The following is a 19444-nucleotide window of genomic DNA, read 5'->3' on the forward strand; positions in this document are numbered from 1 at the left end:
TAACTTTGCATAATGCCTTTTATGTTCCTTCTTTCAATATTAACCTCATTTCTGCTTCAAAGTTAACTAAAGAAAATTCTTTTGGATTGTTCTTTTTTCAATCCAAATGTGTTCTGCAGGACCTCAACAACTGGAAGATGATTGTGCTTGCTGAAGTAAAGTCTGGTCTATATCACTTACATAAGTCTTCTTCTAAAGCAAAGAGTGAAGTACCTGTTTCAATCAATTCACCTTCCACTTCTTTAGCAAACAATTGTAATATCAATTTTGATATTTGGCACCTTCGATTAGGACACATCCCACCTGCAAGATTGAAAATCATTATTGCATCAGATCTATTGTACAAGTTACTCATAATCACATCTATGAAATTTGTCCATTAGCTAAGCAAAAGAAATTACCATTCCCTATATCAAATAGTCATTCAAATAAAGCTTTTCAGTTGATCCATTCTGACATCTGGGGTCCTTTTTCCACCACATCATATTCTGGCTACAATTACTTTCTTACAATTGTAGATGATTACACTCGTTTCACTTGGCTCTATCTCATGAAAACTAAACAAATACTCGAGCTATTCTCACCAATTTTGTTACCTATGTACAAACTCAATTCAACACAATCATTCAAACCATTAGAACAGATAATGGACAAGAGTTTAAAATGCCTGTTTTTTATCAAGAACATAGCATAATTCATCAACTCTCTTGTGTTGAAACACCTCAGCAAAATTGAAGGGTTGAAAGAAAGCAAAATTGAAGGGTTGAAAGAAAGCATCAACACCTATTAAATGTAGCTAGAGCATTGCTTTTCCAATCAAAATTACCTCTTTCTTACTGGACTGATTGTGTATTAACTGCTACACATATCATCAATAGAACTCCTTCATCTATTCTCAAAAATCAAACTCCATACTTTCTTTTGTTTAAAAAACAACCAGATTATAACTATCTTAAGGTCTTTGGTTGCTTGTGTTTTGCTAGCACAATCATCAATCATCGAAACAAATTCCAACCAAGAGCTTCAAAGTGTCTTTTTCTGGGTTATCCACCAAACATCAAAGGTTATAAAGTCCTTGATCTTCTCACTCTTAAAACCTTTGTATCCAGGAATGTGGTCTTTCATGAATCCATATTTCCTTCCATACCAAACACTATCCATACGCCTTTTATTTGTCCTAACTTTCCTCAAATCTATGACTCAACACAATCTAATATGCCATTTACTCAACAACCTTCTGATACACTTGCTCAACAACCTTCTGATTCACTTACCGAAATATCTTCTGATACACCTCAGCAACCTGAGCCTTCAAATTTCCAAATTGAAAATCTTAGAAGGTCTGAAAGAATCAGGCATCCTCCTGCATATTTGCAAGACTTTTACTGTGATAGAATGAATTAGACAACTTCAGTACCTCAAGCATCTCTCAGCTGTAGTTCTCCTCTTTTCTCTGGTAAGCCTTACTCTATACGTGATTTTCTTTCTAATTCACAATTATCTCCCAAATATAAAGCCTTTGTATCTGTTGTTTCTTCCACTTTTGAACCCAAAACCTTTAAACAAGCCATTTCCCATCCTCAATGGCAAATTGCTATGGCAGAAGAAATTAAAGCTCTTGAAATCAATAACACTTGGGAACTTACTGTTTTACCTCCAAATAAGATTGCAATAGGTTGTAAATGGGTTTATCGTGTCAAATTCAAAGTTGATGGATCAGTTGAGAGGTATAAGGCTAGATAGCAAAGGGATACACTCAATAGGAAGGTTTTGATTTTTTTGATATTTTTTCTCCTGTTGCAAAAATGACAACTGTAAGAGTTTTACTTGTTGTTGCTGCCATAAAGCATTGGCATTTACATGATCAACTAGATGTAAACAATACCTTTTTGCATAGAGACGTCGATTAAGAAGTGTATATGCAGTTACCACCAGGATATTCATCTTCCAATGACCCTCGAGTATGCAAACTTAAGAAGAGACTTTACGGTTTGAAACAGGCCTCAAGACAGTGGTTTTCCAAACTGTCCTCTTCTCTGATTCAATATGGTTTCACTCGAGGGAAATCAGACTCCTCTCTGTTCATCAAACAAACCTCAACAGGTTTCATAGTTTTGCTCATTTATGTTGATGATGTTATTTTGGCCTCTGACAGCATTGATTAGATCAATCTTGTAAGGAATTTTCACATGATTGTTTTACCATTAAGGATATGGGAGAATTAAAATACTTCTTAGGGATAGAAGTAGCTAGATCAGCCAAGGGCATCACATTGTGTCAAAGGAAGTATGCCCTTGATATCTTGCAAGATAGGGGCTTTTCTGGTTGTAAACCAGTAGCGTTTCCAATGGAATCTACCCTAAAGCTAAGTGCAAATGATTCCTCTCCTCCTTTATCTGATCCTACTTCATATAGAAGACTTGTTGGCAGATTATTGTACCTCACTATAACCAGACCTGAGTTAGCTTACTCAGTTCAAGCTTTAAGTCAGTTTATGGCCACTCCTAGCACCATTCATCTTCAAGCTGATCAGAGAGTACTTCGATACATCAAAGCCACACCAGGTCAAGGGATTTTCATGTCTGCAGCATCTCCCTTACATTTAAAAGCATATTCTGACAATGATTGGGGTGGTTGCCTATATACTAGAAGAAGTGTGACTGGTTTCACAGTTTTTATAGGAGATTCTCTTATCTCTTGGAAATCAAAGAAGCAACCCACTGTTAGCAGATCATCTACTGAATCTGAATACAGGGCTTTAGCGTCTACAACTTGTGAGATTCAATGGCTATTCTATCTTCTGGCTGACTTAAATGTTCTTCATTCTCAAGCTGCATTATTGTATACTGATAGCAAACCTGCTTCTGATATTGCTTCTAATCCTATTCAACATGAAAGGACCAAGCATATACAACTATATTGCCACATTGTTCGAAAGAAACTACAAGCAGGCCTTATCAAAATAATTCACATTCCTTCAAAGCATCAACTAGCTGATATATTGACTAAACCTCTCAGATCTCTCAATTTTCATCATTTAATTCGCAAGATGGGAATGATCAACATCCATTCTCATCTTGAGGGGGGGGGGGGGTGTTGGAACATACAAAGCCACATAGAGAGATTGGAACTAAAATCTCGAGAAGCCGAGCAAAGGGATTCATCTACAGCTAGTTGACAGTTAATTCAGTTATGAAGAGTCTGATGTGTATAGTCAGTTAAGTTAGTTACAAGCATGTGACAGTCATTGTACAATATTCATTAGTCTTTATGTGTATAAATACAGTCATTGTATAGCCTTCTAATTCACGAAGTCTTTCTGATAATAATGAGAAGTATACAATTTCTTCTTAGCTTTATTTTCAATTCCTCTGCTTCTAGTTTGAAGTTCTAAATTTTACAGATGCACTGCAGTGCAACTTGTTGGATGCATGGAATGGTTATTGAAAATTCCAAAAGCTTCCAGCATTCTTAGCTCAGATTTGGTTATTACCAAATGTAGAATCAATCAAAGATTGCTTAATAGTAGAAAGGGAGATTGCTCAATATTTATTGTTCTTGGGTTCTCATTAGGAGTTTTTCTTGTAAACATGTTAGCATAATTTTAGTTTTTTTTTTAATTGTTATTAATGTCAATTTGAATCTCCAAGGTTTGTATATAGTTTTTTAATTGTTATTAAAACCCACCAGTACCTCTCGCGATAATTGCTCCTATTCCCATGAGAATAAACAAAAATGGAAGTGCTTTTGCAGTGAACTTCATCGGCTCTTGCTGCGAGAAGTGTTGTGGGAAAAGATAGGTATTTGCCACGATTTAAACCTTTTGTGGGCTATTATACTTTTTCCGGTGAGTTTTATCCCACGAGCATCCCACAACAAAATCTTGTGGGAATAGAGTTTTTCCCACAAAAGTCTGATTTTTGCCACAAAACACATTCATGGGAAATTGCTGTTTCTATTGTAGTATTGTGTAAAACTTAAGACTAAATCCTGGTGAATTTCAAATATGTATGTCAAGGTTATTTGAATGATGTTGACATATATACTAGTAATCAAATTCAAATTTCTCCAAATCTAACATTTTTAATTTACTAGCAAGCAACTAACTCTCATGAAAGAAACAAATATCAGGGAAAAAGAATCATGTAGGACAAAATACAAAGAGGTTGATATGGAATTAAACCACCATTTTCGGAGACAACAATTCGCCGCAATTATATTAGAGAAGACTACAAAAACTGACACAAAGAACTTCCGACGATTTTTTACTCATCGAAAATATATTTGTGGCGATTATATTATCGCCGCAAATAATGTACATCACATATACGGCGAAAGGCAAGCATTGCCATTAAATTCGCTGCAAATGATTATATTTCCATCGATTATTATTCACCGAAAATAAAGTTTAGCGACTGAATAGACTGAACTTGGCAAACTTTTTATTGGCGATGATATATCTTATCTCTAGCGAGTGTAATCGCCGGTAAAAGTTGGTATTCCTAACTATTTCAAGTCATCGGTAGAAAAAGTTTTACTTAGCTCTTTAGAAGTGGCGACTTGATGGCAAATTGGTTTAGCCGAAATTACCCAATTTCGGCCATTTTGTTGATTTTTTCTGGCAACTTTGATCACTAGAAATACAGTTATTTCTTGTAGTGATCGATCTCCTCTTCACCTTTGTCGTATATTCCACACTGAATCACACTAAATAATGATATATCATATTCATAGAATACGAACCATCTTTTTTATGCCTTGCTGGTGAAGTGATAGACACGCATGACTCAAAATCGCACGGGCATGAAGGTTCGAGTCCTCTTCAAAGCATAATATTGATAATAGTACAACATGCCTGTTACCTATATATTTTGATTAAGGCCGAAAGTATACCTAAAATAGAACCTAGCTATCAAACAAATTCAATTAGAATGGAAAACATGGAATATTCGCTGAATCCCACAAAATCATAATTTTATAGAAGATATCTTGTTTCTAAAACGCAATTAGATTTTGATTCCCAAATAAATCACATCACACACGTTACACGGTTTATGGGTGCTTTCGTTGAGTATAGTAAATCATCGTGATCTCAAAATCTCACTTTCCCCCACATCGTGCTCTGATCAAGAGCTCGTTGGAAAAAAAAATGTGATTTGAGTTTGATGAAGTGAAAGATAATAATAAATTACTTACAATTTGCTTGCCAAAACATGGAGTCTTTAATGAATCTTTAAAGATAATAAACACTTAAGTTGCTAATATTGATGGATGTGGGAAGACTAATAATATCACTCCTAGTTCAATATAGCTAGATCTTCCAAACTACAGAAGTAATATAAATATATATATATATATATATATATATATATATATATATAGTTCCCTAGGGAGACCTGATTTAGATAAGAGGCTGCCGTCATAATTCAAATGTGGCAATGAGAGTGATTCTGCACTTACGAAGTTCCAGATCCATTTGTAGACACAGCAGAGGGCATACATGAGCACTGTCCTTTACCCGTCACCATCTTTGTAAGCTCACCAAGTCCTGAACAACCTCCAAGAGAAAGAGTCTTTAGTTGTTGCAACTGAAGAATGTTATTTGAGAGATGCATAAGGTTTTGGCAACCTCCTAGCTAGATATAAAACCTAAAGCCCAGTGAGATGCTTGAATAACCTTCTAAGGTAAAGTGATTTTAAAGATCTCAACTTAAGCCTTCTGGGGAGATTCTTGAGGGCATTGCATTGATTAAGATTCAAATTACAAGCATATCGAACTTCAACTCTAGAAAATAGAAATGCTTGGACACAAAATATCATCTACAAATGGGATTAAATATTTGAAGATGTATGTAGTCATCAGCAAAGTACTATCATATACTATTTTCGGGAGGTTTTTTTAAAGCCCAAATCTGAATAATTTCTTAATCGCAAGTCAAATAAATATTATGATGACCAAAACCTTAAGCTTAAAACATGTTTACTTTCCTCCAAGCTTCTCATTCTCAAACGCATTCTCACGTCCACTTGATCTAATTGTGTATTAAGATGAGCTACTAATTATACCATAACTATCCTCAATGAATAGCCTTTCATAACAAAATTAAAAAAAAAAAAAAAATCCCTTAAACAAATTGCAATATCATTCAAGAACTTAATTTGCATATATACATGATATATATGATTCACCTGAAGGCATTTCAAACATTATTGTAACTTTCCAAGAATGAAGGAGCCAAGGAAAAACTCAAGTGAGTGGTGGACGTGATGAGTAGCACAATGATATGAAGTTATCAATTTGTAGGAACATCGGAAATGGTTGCCTTACCATTCCATGTTCTTGATCTTCTTTTCTATGGTACGTTTTCGGGCACTTTCCTCCAATCGGTGTAAAGTAACAATAGTTCTATAGATTGGATATACAGATAAAATTAACAATGGAATTGATTGATGATCAAGAATCAAATATGTGTTCGCATCACCAAGTCCATTCACGTTGATTTATCTTCTTTGTTACTCTCAGTATGATCACTAGTGATTTCTTATTGGTATCCTTTTGTGAACTATGCCCATCCGACTCTACAAGACTGCATGCTGTGTCTCTACATATTTAATCCTTTACAGTAAGACATAGCCAAATACTAATACAAAACTAAGGCAACTTCCTGGTTGCATCATAGAGAGAAATATCCTGGTTAGGTCATAATGAGCAATATATTGTTATTGTCTTGTCCAACATGAATGTTCCTAATCCTGAGAAATCAAGCCACAACTTGCTATCCAGTTCAAACAGTGAAAACCAACAACTCAAAAGCAATTATAATTCACCTGCAAGAGTTAAAGATGGGATGCAATTCTAAGTTGCAAACCAGTTCACCAGATTGCATCCATATAACAAAACACAATTGCAAAATTTTCTCTTTCTGTCGCTACAATTGTCTGCCAAAAATCCGAGTTCAAAAAATAAGTTCTAAAATAAAATAAGAAGTACTAAACAATAAGTGGATCAAAACAAGAAATAATTAATTTTAAAGATGCAAATTAATTTAAACAATGATAAAACTATTAACGGAAAATAAACTAAGTTTTGGAATCCACCTCATTAATACATAGTAATTTATTTATGATAATTGATTCTTTCTGGATGTCTACATGATAATTTAAAAATCAATATTGTCATCATGAAAAATATCATCGTTGAAACTCCTTTTCTTTAAGAAAATATCTAAAAGTATTTTCTTCTTAGCTTAATAATATGAAATTAAATCATCACTTGTATTTGTTAAAAAAAATATAAAAAGATATTAGATTTTATTTTTAACAAAATTATGAATAAGGCTATTAGCTGATTAAGATTATTCTAAATCATGATAAAAAAAAAATGATTGAACTCATATCAAGAATTTTATCCCCCTCAATTGATATGAAGCAAGAATAATAAATCGTTGAAAGCATCAAATAAAGAAAAATTAAAATTTCTCAAATTATAAATATAGGCGCTGCAAGTCTATTACTGTTACAGTTCTTTCTCCCAACTTTGATTCCTTTTGCATGCAACTTCAATTCCTTCATGAACTTCGATTCCTTCATTAATATAAACTTAAATTTAAGTAAGAAAAATAAATATTTCAAGACTAATAAAAATATAAGAATTAACATGCCTCTTCTATTGAATTCCATAACACTTGAGGTTGAAGATTGCCTCTTCTGTTGTGGGTTCCAAGTCAATGAAGTCATGCCCATCATCTCGGTATCCATTGGATCAATGAAATTGTCATTCACGTATAGTAGATGGACTCCAGCACTTTTGAGGATTGCTTCCTGTGAATTACTTCCAAATGTAAATTTCATATTGTTCCCCTCTTTGTAACATCTTGACAGCATCTCATTAATAGAATATCCAGTTATGTATTTTAGACATACACGATATATTTTAGAATATCCAATAACATGCATCGAAAAACATCTACCTCTAATGTATTTGGTGGAAGGTGTAGAATTTCGTCAAGTTGCTTGTAGTCTCTCAAATTAAGGCGACACAATCTAACAAATCCTTTGATGCATGGAGGAAGGCCAACAATTTCACTACCAGATTGAATTAAATACCTCAAACTAAAATTTGATTCTAGAGGTGACATACTTGGTGAAATTTCATTTTCCTGTGTACATGGCATGGATTGTCGATTATGTCCCAGCTCCTCTACAAAATTTACAAAATTTGGACAATCTTCGATATTAATATCCTTTAGACGTTCCAACTGAAAAATGTTCATTGGAAGACGCACAAGGCTTTTGCACCCTTCCAAATATAACATGTCGAGCCCAGTGAGGTTTATAATGGATGAAGGTAGCTCTTGTATTACGGTGCTTTCTATCTCGACACACTTCAAATGTTCCATTTCACACTCAATTTCAGGAAAGTATTCAAGGCTTGTACAACCTCTAAGTTCAAGTAATTCTAGACATCTCAACTTGAAGCTTCTTGGCAACTTCTTTAAGCTGGAACAATTAGTAAAATCCAATTGAACAAGCTTATCCAAAAATCCAACAGAATCATGAACCTCAACTAAACTTTTACATCCATCAAAAATCAACTTCTCTAGATTTGAGCAACTTGAAAGATCAGATATACTTGTCAAGTATTCACAGTAACCGAGATCTATACTTGTTAACTTCTGTTTAAAAAGAAGAAAATAAAGGAAATATATTAACTGTTAAAAGAAATTAAGACTGATCGAAATATTAAAAATAAAAATACTTACCTTAGATTGCAGTCCCGTGCCTAAATCTCTAATATTGCTTCTTCTAATTTTTAAGACAATGAGTTTCTCTCCATAAAAGTTAGATGGCAAAAACTCCAAAGCGCATAGAGGCCAGTTAAGAATTCTTAACTTATCAGAGAGATACTCCAATTTGCCACAAAAACTTGCATTATTGCGGTTTATAAATATTCTGAGGTTTCTCAATTTTGCAAACACCTTAGTACTCAATTGTATCTTGCAGTCCTCCTCAGGCAGATCTATCAATATGCCTTCAATTTGCTCTGTTCCCTAATGTGAGAATGCACATCAAAAATCAAAGATAAATTTCCTATAATTAAACACTTGCGCAAGTGTTGAACTATAAGTTTAACATGCTACGATTATATTTTTCTTCTTATAAAATACGTGTATACATCACTATCCCATTTTTTAAGAAGGAAAACAACAAACATAAGCCAATCTTTTTTCATATGGTGTTGCTATTTTAGATTTCAAAAGGGATTGTCTTATTTTTATTATTTTTTTTAATATCAAACGAATTCCATTAATGATAAACAATTACAAATGAACATCAATGCAAATGGCATGAGTAATAAAATCTGGATCAACTAATTTTTATTATTCAGATTTCTAGGAATAAGTGACTACATTCAAATGTCAAAGTCATGTATACTTCTTTATTTTAATACGTATTACTCACTTTAAAATACTAAAAAAGGGGTCAGATAATCATAGGATTTTGCCTTTTTAGGAAAATGGGGAAAAGGGGAATTGGTTTTGATGATTTTATTTATACTTCTTTATTAAAATTATTTTATTTACAACATTGAGAAAATATTTCGTGTGTCGGGTACGATCTATATTAATTTATATGTATTTCTGGATCCAATTCTTTTAATTTAATAGTAGCTTCAATTGAGAGATAAGAGAACTCAAAAGTAGAATTATATTTCTAAGGCAAATCTTACCATATTTTTTTCAAGTACTTCACGAACATCTTCATGAAACCATAATCTACTGCGCTTGTCAGGTTCTTCAGGTGATTCTTGTCGGACAATTTCTTTACCCATATCTTCTAGTAAGTCATGCATCATCACTCGGTCATCTTCATCAATAGTTATGAGACATTTATCATTGAGCTTTTTTATACCATCATCGGGAAAGAAACCACAACCGTCCAATATTTTAGTGACATATTCTCTGTCGTCTCCTTTGAAGAAACATGCAATGTCAAGAAAAATCTTTCGTGCAAAATAATCTAATCCATCGTAACTTATTTTGAGTTTTTCTTGAATGTTTTCTTCTGGAATTCTTTTGTACTTTTCCAATTCACTTTTCCAATAATGTATATCTTCTCCATATAGATTTGAGCCTACCACTTTTAAAGCAAGTGGAAGGCCGCTAGCATAATGTAGTGCAACTTCTGTAAGTTTCACAAAACCATCATCTGGTTTGCCACTTTTGAAGGCATGTTTGCTAAAGAGCTTAAGAGCTTCGTTGTGATCCATTTCCTTCATACGATATACGAAACTAACACGATGCTTATTTAGTAAACCCGCATTCCTTGTTGTTATGATCATTCGACTCCCAGAACCAAACCAATCGCATCTTCCACATAATTTTTCTAATTGGTCCAAACGATCAACGTCATCAAGAACCAAAAGAATTCTTTTACGGCAAAGTCTCTCCATTATCAAATTGATTCCTCGATCCACGTTTCTAACTTTCAAACTTGAATCTTTAAGAATGTCAGAAAGAATTGTCTCTTGCAACTTTACGAGACCACCTTGATCTTGTTTTGAAGATTCTCTAACATTTGGAAGAAAACAGCTGCCTTCAAATTGATCGGTAATGCGATTATACATCTCTTTTGCAATGGTTGTTTTACCAATTCCACCAATACCAAAAATCCCTATCATGCGTATGTCATTCTTCTCAATACATAATAGCATATTAATATCTTCTACACGAGACTTTATTCCCACCGGATACTCGGCAACATGCAAATATGTACGATCTAGTACTATTTTTGAGACTTCTTGAACAATTTCTTCAATAAATTTAGATTCGTTCCTGCCAATTCAAAATGATTAAAAGAAAATTTATGAATTTGGCTTCCTCATGTTAAAAGACATGGGAACATGATTTAAGCATAATTATATTCTCAAATGACATTGTCGGCAGGGCACAAGTTAAATACTAAATGTGGGAAAATGATCTCTACCATTTGAATTAGAGTAATGCTAGATACAGTTTTAAGTTGTGCAAGTTCCAAGAACTCATTTGAAAAAAATGTGGGTTCCATCATTAAAAAAAATAATTTTTACATGTGGGGTCCAGATTAATTTACTTTTTTCAAAGAGAGTATACAAGATTTATACATCTTAAAACTGTAAATATCACTCCTCTTTAAACTAACAACTGTTCAAAAGATATGAATTTTGAAAGTGTAGCAATTCGCATGGCTAGTTGTAGTACTATACTAAAACTATCATCATAAGTGATGATCGAAGAAGGTGTAGAGATGGTCTTTATCAAATTCAAGACTTAAAAAAAAAAAGAAAAAAGAACTGGAACTTTGAAAATAGTGGAGAAGCAAAGACATGTATGTTGTCATTCTTTATTCACTGTTTTCTTTAATAATTGTAGTAATCTTTTTTAGTACCTGACAATTATAGCATGCATAAGCTTCGTAAGTATTAATTTGCGTTCTAAATTACAAATAAATTTTACTTAGTTTGTACCTTCCAATTTAATTTGACAATATAGATCAAGAATGTGCCGCTTGACCAATTTAATTGGTAAATCATAAATGTATGCAATTTCCTAGGGTTTAAATTATATATTTTTTAATTTATCGTAAAAATAAATAAAAAAAGACCGTAGTTTGTGTGTGAAAAATGGTAAAAAACATCAATACGAACACAAATTTTAATGAACTGAGGCTTCTACATTTTGTTCATGCGTAATGTGAAGTCAGCCCCGAAAGCCCAAGCCCAGCCCACAACTAAGGCCCCAAACCCTTAGGAGAAGGCCTGCCCATCCCCTCAAGACGGCACCGTTTTGTCCTATTTCACACAAACCTTAATTCCTCTCTCCTTCCCAGTCCTCCCTCTTTTGCTCTATCTCTCATTCTCTCTCTTCCTTCTTTGCCTCCCTCTCCCCCTCCCTCTCCCTCTCCCTCTCCCTCTCGTGACCTCTGTACATCACTCTGCTTCCTTGCCACCCCTCTCTATCACTCTCTGTCCCTCTCATTCTCTCTGTCTCCATTGAACTCTCTCTTAGGCTAACGGCCACCCATCTCTGCCTTCCCTCTTAGTTTCCCCTTGCTTACTCTCTACCTTACCCTCTTAGTTTCTCCTCTCTCTCTCTCTCTCTCTCTCTCTAAGCTCGGGACGCCTATGATCATCCATAGATTTTCCCCTCCGTGTATAAGTGACTCTCGAACTAATCTTGAAAATCATTGTTGATAGAAATTGTGAATTGTGATATGTGAAATTTAGTCTTGTGGCTGTGTGTTGGGGTGATCTATGTAGTTGTGATGTGGCCGAATTCCATGTGAAGTGTTGTGATGCATTGTGTAATTTTGGGATATGGTCGAGCGCCTCGTAGAGTGTTGGACAAATTCTGTCTATTTGTTCATTTTGCTTCATAAGTGTTGTGGTGTTTTCGTATATTAAATCTCGTTGTCGTCATGTCATATTGAGCAGATTTTTTCCTCATTCAACTGTTGTTTAGTCGAGAGGGAGTGTTAGAATTTCCGACTATTGTACGGATATACATCGTGTGAATGTGTGCTGAAAATTCCTTCATTCCACTGAATTACAGCTTCTCACTATATATATATATATATATATATATATATATCTTCAAAGGATGTAATCCAATCAAAACTAAATTATATATGAATCGATAGAGGGATAAGAGTTGTCAGAATTACTCGTTGATCTTTAAATGAAAACCAGATAGATCGGCAGCTTGTTTTAAGGCAGTCTTCCACCTCTGAACTTTAGCATCATCCTTGAAATTTTCTTCATGTTTAGCCAATGCTTCTTTGAAACTATTTATTTGGTGGCGTACTGTCGATGGCTCAACTTTGTAAAACACTGGTAAAACCTTCTGTTGCTTTGATCCTTTACACTCTAAGATCTTTATCAGCTCATCCAAACACCACGCAGATGACGCATAGTTTTCAGAAAATACAACAATCGAAATCTTGGACTCTTCAATTGCCTTCAAAAGTGTAGGAGAAATTTTTTCACCTCTTCTTAGCTCCTCGTTATCTATATAAGTATTGATTCCATTTTGATGCAAAGCTCTATAAAGATGACCAGTAAAATTATTACGGGTATTCTCACCTTGAAAGCTCAAGAATACATCATAACTCCATTGAGAGGATAAAGAAGAGGAATTGGAGGAGGAAGTAAAGGAAAGGACTCCCGATGATGCGTTGGAAGAAGTCATTTTAAATGTGGATGATTATGGAGCTCCTTGTATAAGTTTAAAGAAGTGGATACAGCGTTGCATGAAGGTGGAACTTCTTGGCAGTAAGAGGACAAAAGGACTTTACTTGGGTTTGGTGGCAGGCCGCTTGGAACGTACGGGTGTAGGCCCCTTAGTGGTCACAATTTTATTTTATTTTCCATCCATTAGTTTAGTCTACTTCTTCATCTAACTTTGTTTCTACCGATCAATTAAAATATCTCCTAAATATATTAATTATATTAACTAATTTATATATATATATATATATATATATATATAACAGCTTGATTGGCAACAATTTGTGTCTGGTTCTCTCTGATCTGTCTCTCTTACCATATCATACCCATAATGCTAGATTGATCATATCTATTATCTAAACTAGAAGGTTAGATATTTCTCTTCGCGTGTAAAGCTGTAAATTGAGTCATTTTTCAAGAAAACAGATCACATCATGACCTAATAAATTTGATGGTGATCTCATTGGGCCAAATACAAAGAATTCGGTGAAGGAAAATGATGCGCAAACTTCCTCAATTTGTCTTTGGTGTGGCCCTCTTCTCGATCGAGGCCTATCATTCTTCTTCTTCTTTTTATTTTATTTTATTTTATTTTTTTAATAAAAAAATCTATTTGATGTTGAAAACGACATTATAAGTCAAATCAAGAGAAATATTATTATTTATTCTGATTTTTGTCTTTTCTAATCATATTTATTGCTAATTAAATTAATAATCACTTAAAAGAATTGGACAATATCTCCGAGCTGTCGCTGCAGTACTGGATTATTATGTGCAATCTTCGTCCCACAATACATGATCTCCAATAATAGAATTTCCATGCAAGATCAAGATCGTCCCAACTGTCTAGATTGATCAACTTTCATCATTGTTGATGCATTTTTAGGAAGCCCATCCCCCTCTCTGTTGCCAGCTTTTCCCTCTATATTGTGGTATTTACTATTAAAATATTGAGATAAAATAAGATTAGATGATATGTGAGCTTTCATTATCTAAACTAGAAGGTTACACTTTAATTACATAACTTAAAGTATTTTATATACAGGAATATGCGAAAAGCCTATGCGTCACAACTTTGTTAGAGCATTAGCATTTGTTTATTTATATACCAATGCAAACATATATTTGTATAACTAGATCATTAAATTGACTATATTAGATTATGCATATGTAAATATTTTCATATCTATGAACATTGTCAATAAATCTTTACATATGTACTATTCAATCTGCAAATGCTATTTTATTAATTTTTTCTCTCTCCTCCCATTCTCTCTAATATTTGTATTTTATTAGTTTTTTTCTCTCCTCCGGCTCTACTTTCAACATCTTTGTAGTGGGTGCTAATTAAAAAATATATAAAAAAATTAATTTTTTTTAAAAAAATAATATTTTATTATTATTTTAACTCAAAGATGTATAATACAATGTGAAAGTTTTTCTTACATGATAAAAATAATCTCTAGGATATCATGTGATTTTACATTATAATAAGATAAAACACTCATTGGATTATACAAATGTAAATCTAATGGGGTGTTTGGCTAATAGAGTCTCAAAATGTATTACATTGAATTATGTAAATATAGAAGGGGATGGTTTTTACCACTGTAAATTAGTATTGTGGATCAAATTTAATAATTATTGTAGCATGACCAAAAGGAATAAAAAACATTTTCTTCCTTACTTCCTACTATATTTTGATTGCAGCAGTTTTTCGAGGACTACAATATTATTATTAATTAACATATAATCGGTAGAATGATAAATATAATAAAATTAAATAATTTTAAAATTTTAAAAAAATTAATTAATATTATTTTATTATTATTTAAAAAATATATAGATAATTTAATGTAAAAATTAAATGTGAATGAAATAAATAAAGATAAATTCATATCTTATTAACTAAAATTTAAATTTAAATTTAGCTATTCTAATGAGATCAGGACTCTAGCACTCTAATAGCTAAATTCAAACCAAGTCAAAAAGCGGCCACAAATCTATGCGTAAGCAAAGGTTTGGCTATTACAAAAAAGCTATGCGCTTCAAAGGTTTAGCCACAAACTTCTTCAGCAATTTCCTTTTTTATTGTTAGATGAACTGATAAAATCTTAATTTCTGGATCGAATTTCCTTCTATGTAAAAAAAAAAAAAAAATCCTTTTCATTTAATAAAGTAAAAAAGAAGAAGAAAACTTCCTCTTTACCCATTGTAGTGGGCCCACTTCTCGTGGTCGTAAGTCAATCTATTATTCATTATCATCATTATTATATTTATTTATCTATTTAATGGCACATTAATTTAAGAAAAATATTATTTTTAATTTTAATTATTTCTATTCATATATTTTTAATTAAATTAATATCTACTTATAATATACTACATTAACATATACAACATGACATAACAAAATTCATATTAAAAATTCAAATTATTCCTAGATTAAATTAATTTATTTTCTTATTGTTTTTTGTTACTACTGCAAAATACCATGTAAAACAAACTTTTATTAGAACAAAAAGTTAAAAAAAGAAAAAAATTAGTTCACATATAGATCTCATTATAGTAAAGTTTATAAACTAACAAGATTTTTTTTTTTATTATTACTTCATTTTATTTTAATTTTACTTTAAATAAATTATAACTATTGTATCAAATCAATCAATTCACATATTAAAGATGAGAAACTTCCCTGCATAGAAAACTAATTCAAGTCAATGGTCAACATTACACAAAGAATACGAATTTGTGGAAGAATGATGTGAGAAAATACTTTGGCAACTACCTAATATATATGTATATCTAATTCAATATATATATATATATGGGAAATTAATTATATAAGGAAAAATTACATATGATCGATCCACCCTCTCAAAGTTTTATATATATATATATATATATATATATGTGTGTGCATGTTCATAGCTCCTTCTGCCTTTTCAGAACTGCAAAATTAGCATTCAATAGGATTATGGGATTGAAAAAGAAAATGGTGGTCGTTAATTGCATGTTTATTCTATTTCGCATACTTTCTTATTTTACTTCATTTCTCTTTCCCCTCATTTTCCTTTTTCTCAAAAAAAGAAAAATGGTTAATGTAGTCTTCATGTCTTACAAAATTTTCGATTTAAACATATATATATATAGAACGTTGTATATATTGTAGCAAGTAAGAATCCTAAATATGCTTCATCAAATCTTATAGGGAAAATTTAAAACAATCCAATGGTTTTTGTTATTGGATCTTAAAAATGGTTATTGGATCTTATTTCAATCTACTTTTTTTTTTTTTAAATGGTTATTGCAACTTATAATTTCTATCCTTTTTCTTTTGGTGAGTTAAGAGGTTTCCCTAAATCTTTCATTTCAAAGCTTTGAGAACTATTTATTCCTAGTTTGGGTACTGAGGTATTCTTCACTACTATTCATTATTTTATTATTTCTTTTCACCTATTTTTTTACTACTATTTACTACTATTCAATATTCTATGATTACTTTTTTCTGTTATTCACAAAATACCTTACTATCCAAACGTAACTTAATCTCATGTAGTAAATCTAAATTATTGTTTTAAAGCAAAATATCATCTACAAATGGGACTAAACAATAATTCTACTCCCACTAACTTGAAGGCACTTTACAAAGTTTCATATACTATTATTGGGAGTGTTTTTTAGCCCAAATCTGAATTTCCTAATTGCAAGCCAAATAGATATATGATGACCAAAAACCTTAAGCTTGTAACATGTGTGCCTTTCTCCAAGCTTCTCATTCTCAAACGCATTCTCACATCTACTTGATCTGACTGTGTATTAAAACGAGCTACTAATATCATAACTATCCTCAGTCATGAATATCCATCAATAATAATACCATTCAAGAACTTAATTTGCATATATTGCTAGTTCATGAGCAGCTTCATTAATTACTTTGTCTACTTACATTATATATATGATTCACTTGAAAGCTTTCCAAACATTATTGTAACTTTCTCCCCAATCCCGATCTGGATAACCATATGCAATTATCTCATCACTTTGAGTTTATGGCCACAGATCGATCCACAAACAAATTAAGCACCATTCACATTGAGTTTTGCCACTATTAATCCATTCAAAATTTGGAAGATTTCATTTATTTTGACCTACATTGAAAAAAATGTGGAACGTCTTCTTTGATTATTTCCTTGAATGTTATACATGTAGGGTAGGGATACTGATTGATCCAATTAATGTTAATTATGCTTTCTTTTTTCTCAGATTCTAATTCATCTTATATTGACCCCAAATGAATCACTACAGAAAAATAAAGTATTTGTGACAGATTATTTGCGACGAAAATGACCATTTGAGATAAAAACAGACTAATTTTAGTAGGAAATAATCATTTTCGCAAGAAATAGCTAGCAACAAATAAACAGTTTTCTTATAGTAAATGATGATCCTTGGTTCGGGCCGAAGAATAAATGTCACTCGATCATTATCAAACTGACTGCAATCTTTTTCTGTCCATGAGGATCCCACCAGGGTGCCTTCTACTTCTAATAGGCCATGAACTAGATCAGAATCATTCTCAACGAGTCCTTAAGAAGTGATTCCATTTTTTTTTATCAAATTTTACGTAAAGCCTAGTTAAATTAATGCATACATCAGGGCAATTGGGACAAAGTTAAACAGCTAGGAACTAAATTGTGCTCATCAACATGATACAAATCCCACCCAGTGCCCACCACCAACTAAACACCACCCACGCTGGGGAAAGTCGATCCCATCTATGATGAAAATTCAAGTAAAGTAATTATATGTCCAACACTTTTGAAGATTGCTTCCTCTGAATAACTTTCAATTTTAAACCTCAAATTGTTCCCCTCCCTACACATTGGTTGTATCTCAATAGAATTTCCAGTTGTATTGTAGCTATTGAGGACGTGCTTCGCACCTTAATGATTGATCCAATCAACCTGCACCAAGTGGCATAATAGCCCGGTGTGCCCGATGCACTTCTGATGCCTAAGTCTGGGTCAAAGGTAAAGAGAATTGGTATATAAGATGTGGAGCAAAGATTACCTTGAATTTCTAGTGTTGGCCCTATATATAGGTAAATTAATTCAATGATGATCAAATAACGACACAATCTCGGGATCCTGATTATTGGGACCAGGATCTTCATCCACAAAGGAAAGGTCGAGCAAGTACCTTGCCCTTTCCTTTTGTAAGAGATCCGTGATTGTTCATAGCAATTACCATACTTATCCACGACTGGGGAACATGATCTTCGAAAGGGTATATTGTACACTCTTTGCTCGCTGGGATAATGGATTGTGTTAGTGGGCTTTAACTAACCACATCAGGCCCAACTGATGGAGATAAAAACACCCTTTCAGTTACCCAACAAATTCTTACCATGCTGACGTGGTGAGAATTTAATCACCCACCTTAATTTTATCCTTTTCCTCATTAATTCTTATTGGAGGTTTGTGTTCCCACTTCTCGGGAGTGGGCGTAATGGCTCTATGCTTGCGCCCTTTCATGTCACCAAGATCGTGAGATCTGTCCGTGGTGATTTTGTAGCCTCTCCTTCCATTGGCTTCCCACCTGGAGTCTTCCAACCATTCTTTCCCCCTCTGTTAGCGCTTCCTATTTAAACCCTAATCCTTGTTCTACATTTTTCATGCCCGCATCGATGGCCTCCAAGAGTACCCCATGATTTCCTTCTCATTGCTCTCACTCTCCCCGCAAGGCTGGGTCTTCGATTGAGTCTGAGCCCTTTCCACATCGTATTCCTCCCTACTATGAGGGATATGACTGGTCTTCTACCACCACCCTCGCGTTTGCGAGATTAGTATGGAATCACCGACTCGGTGATTCTAGAAGTTCCTGGAACTCGACATGGGGCAACCGATTAGAAGGGCGTTGTTAAGAAAGTGTCCTTGCCCGCTCTTGCCTTCTCTCATGGGTTGAGGCTTCCTTTTTGCTGTCTTGTGCGCCACGTCCTTGACTATTTGGGGTTGGCTCTTGCCCAACTACACCCTAATGCTTGGAGGATTTTGATGTAATGTTGTGTCGTGTAGCGGATGGTTTTGGAACCCATTAAGGAAAAGTATCCCGATTTGATTGCTCGGGAGTTCTTACTGACCCATGCGATTAGGTCACAAGGGGTAATGTTTGTAGTTT

At 33.3% G+C, this 19444-nt stretch overlaps 2 protein-coding genes across 6 annotated transcripts in view; one reads left to right on the forward strand and one right to left on the reverse strand.

Annotated features, from left to right (window-relative positions):
- The first annotated feature begins 2212 nt into the window (after positions 1-2212).
- Positions 2213-3447, forward strand: LOC121242437 (uncharacterized mitochondrial protein AtMg00810-like). Its single transcript, XM_041140292.1, has 2 exons — positions 2213-2929; positions 3382-3447. Exons 1-2 carry the CDS (start codon positions 2213-2215, stop codon positions 3445-3447), a joined length of 783 nt encoding a protein of 260 aa, XP_040996226.1.
- Positions 3448-8533: 5086 nt separating this feature from the next.
- Positions 8534-19444, reverse strand: part of LOC121242831 (TMV resistance protein N-like) — a 68292-nt gene continuing 57381 nt past the window's right edge. The window contains exons 1-2 of one of the 5 annotated variants that reach the window (XR_005935991.1): positions 8763-8831; positions 8534-8675 (exon numbers count right to left, since the gene is read on the reverse strand). Coding sequence is in view for 1 of the 5 variants with exons in the window: in XM_041140796.1 (XP_040996730.1) it covers positions 9023-9050; positions 12703-13226 (552 nt within the window). In the remaining 4 variants the exon portion in view is untranslated. Of the gene's footprint in view, positions 8676-8762; positions 8832-8971; positions 9051-12702; positions 13231-19444 lie in introns of those variants that run through there. The other 4 variants (XM_041140796.1, XR_005935990.1, XR_005935988.1 and 1 more) reach the window with 4 other exon arrangements.

Source organism: Juglans microcarpa x Juglans regia, chromosome 8D (genome assembly GCF_004785595.1).
Source record: "Juglans microcarpa x Juglans regia isolate MS1-56 chromosome 8D, Jm3101_v1.0, whole genome shotgun sequence".
Taxonomy (NCBI): Eukaryota; Viridiplantae; Streptophyta; class Magnoliopsida; order Fagales; family Juglandaceae; genus Juglans; species Juglans microcarpa x Juglans regia.

What these genes read in the sequence shown, in the direction of transcription:
- LOC121242437 (XM_041140292.1), top strand. Translation starts at nt 2,213, where the DNA reads ATGGGAGAATTAAAATACTTCTTAGGGATAGAAGTAGCTAGATCAGCC. An exon ending in TACAACTATATTGCCACATT is followed by an intron (nt 2,930 to 3,381) that starts GTTCGAAAGAAA and finishes CTCTGCTTCTAG; the next exon opens with TTTGAAGTTCTAAATTTTAC.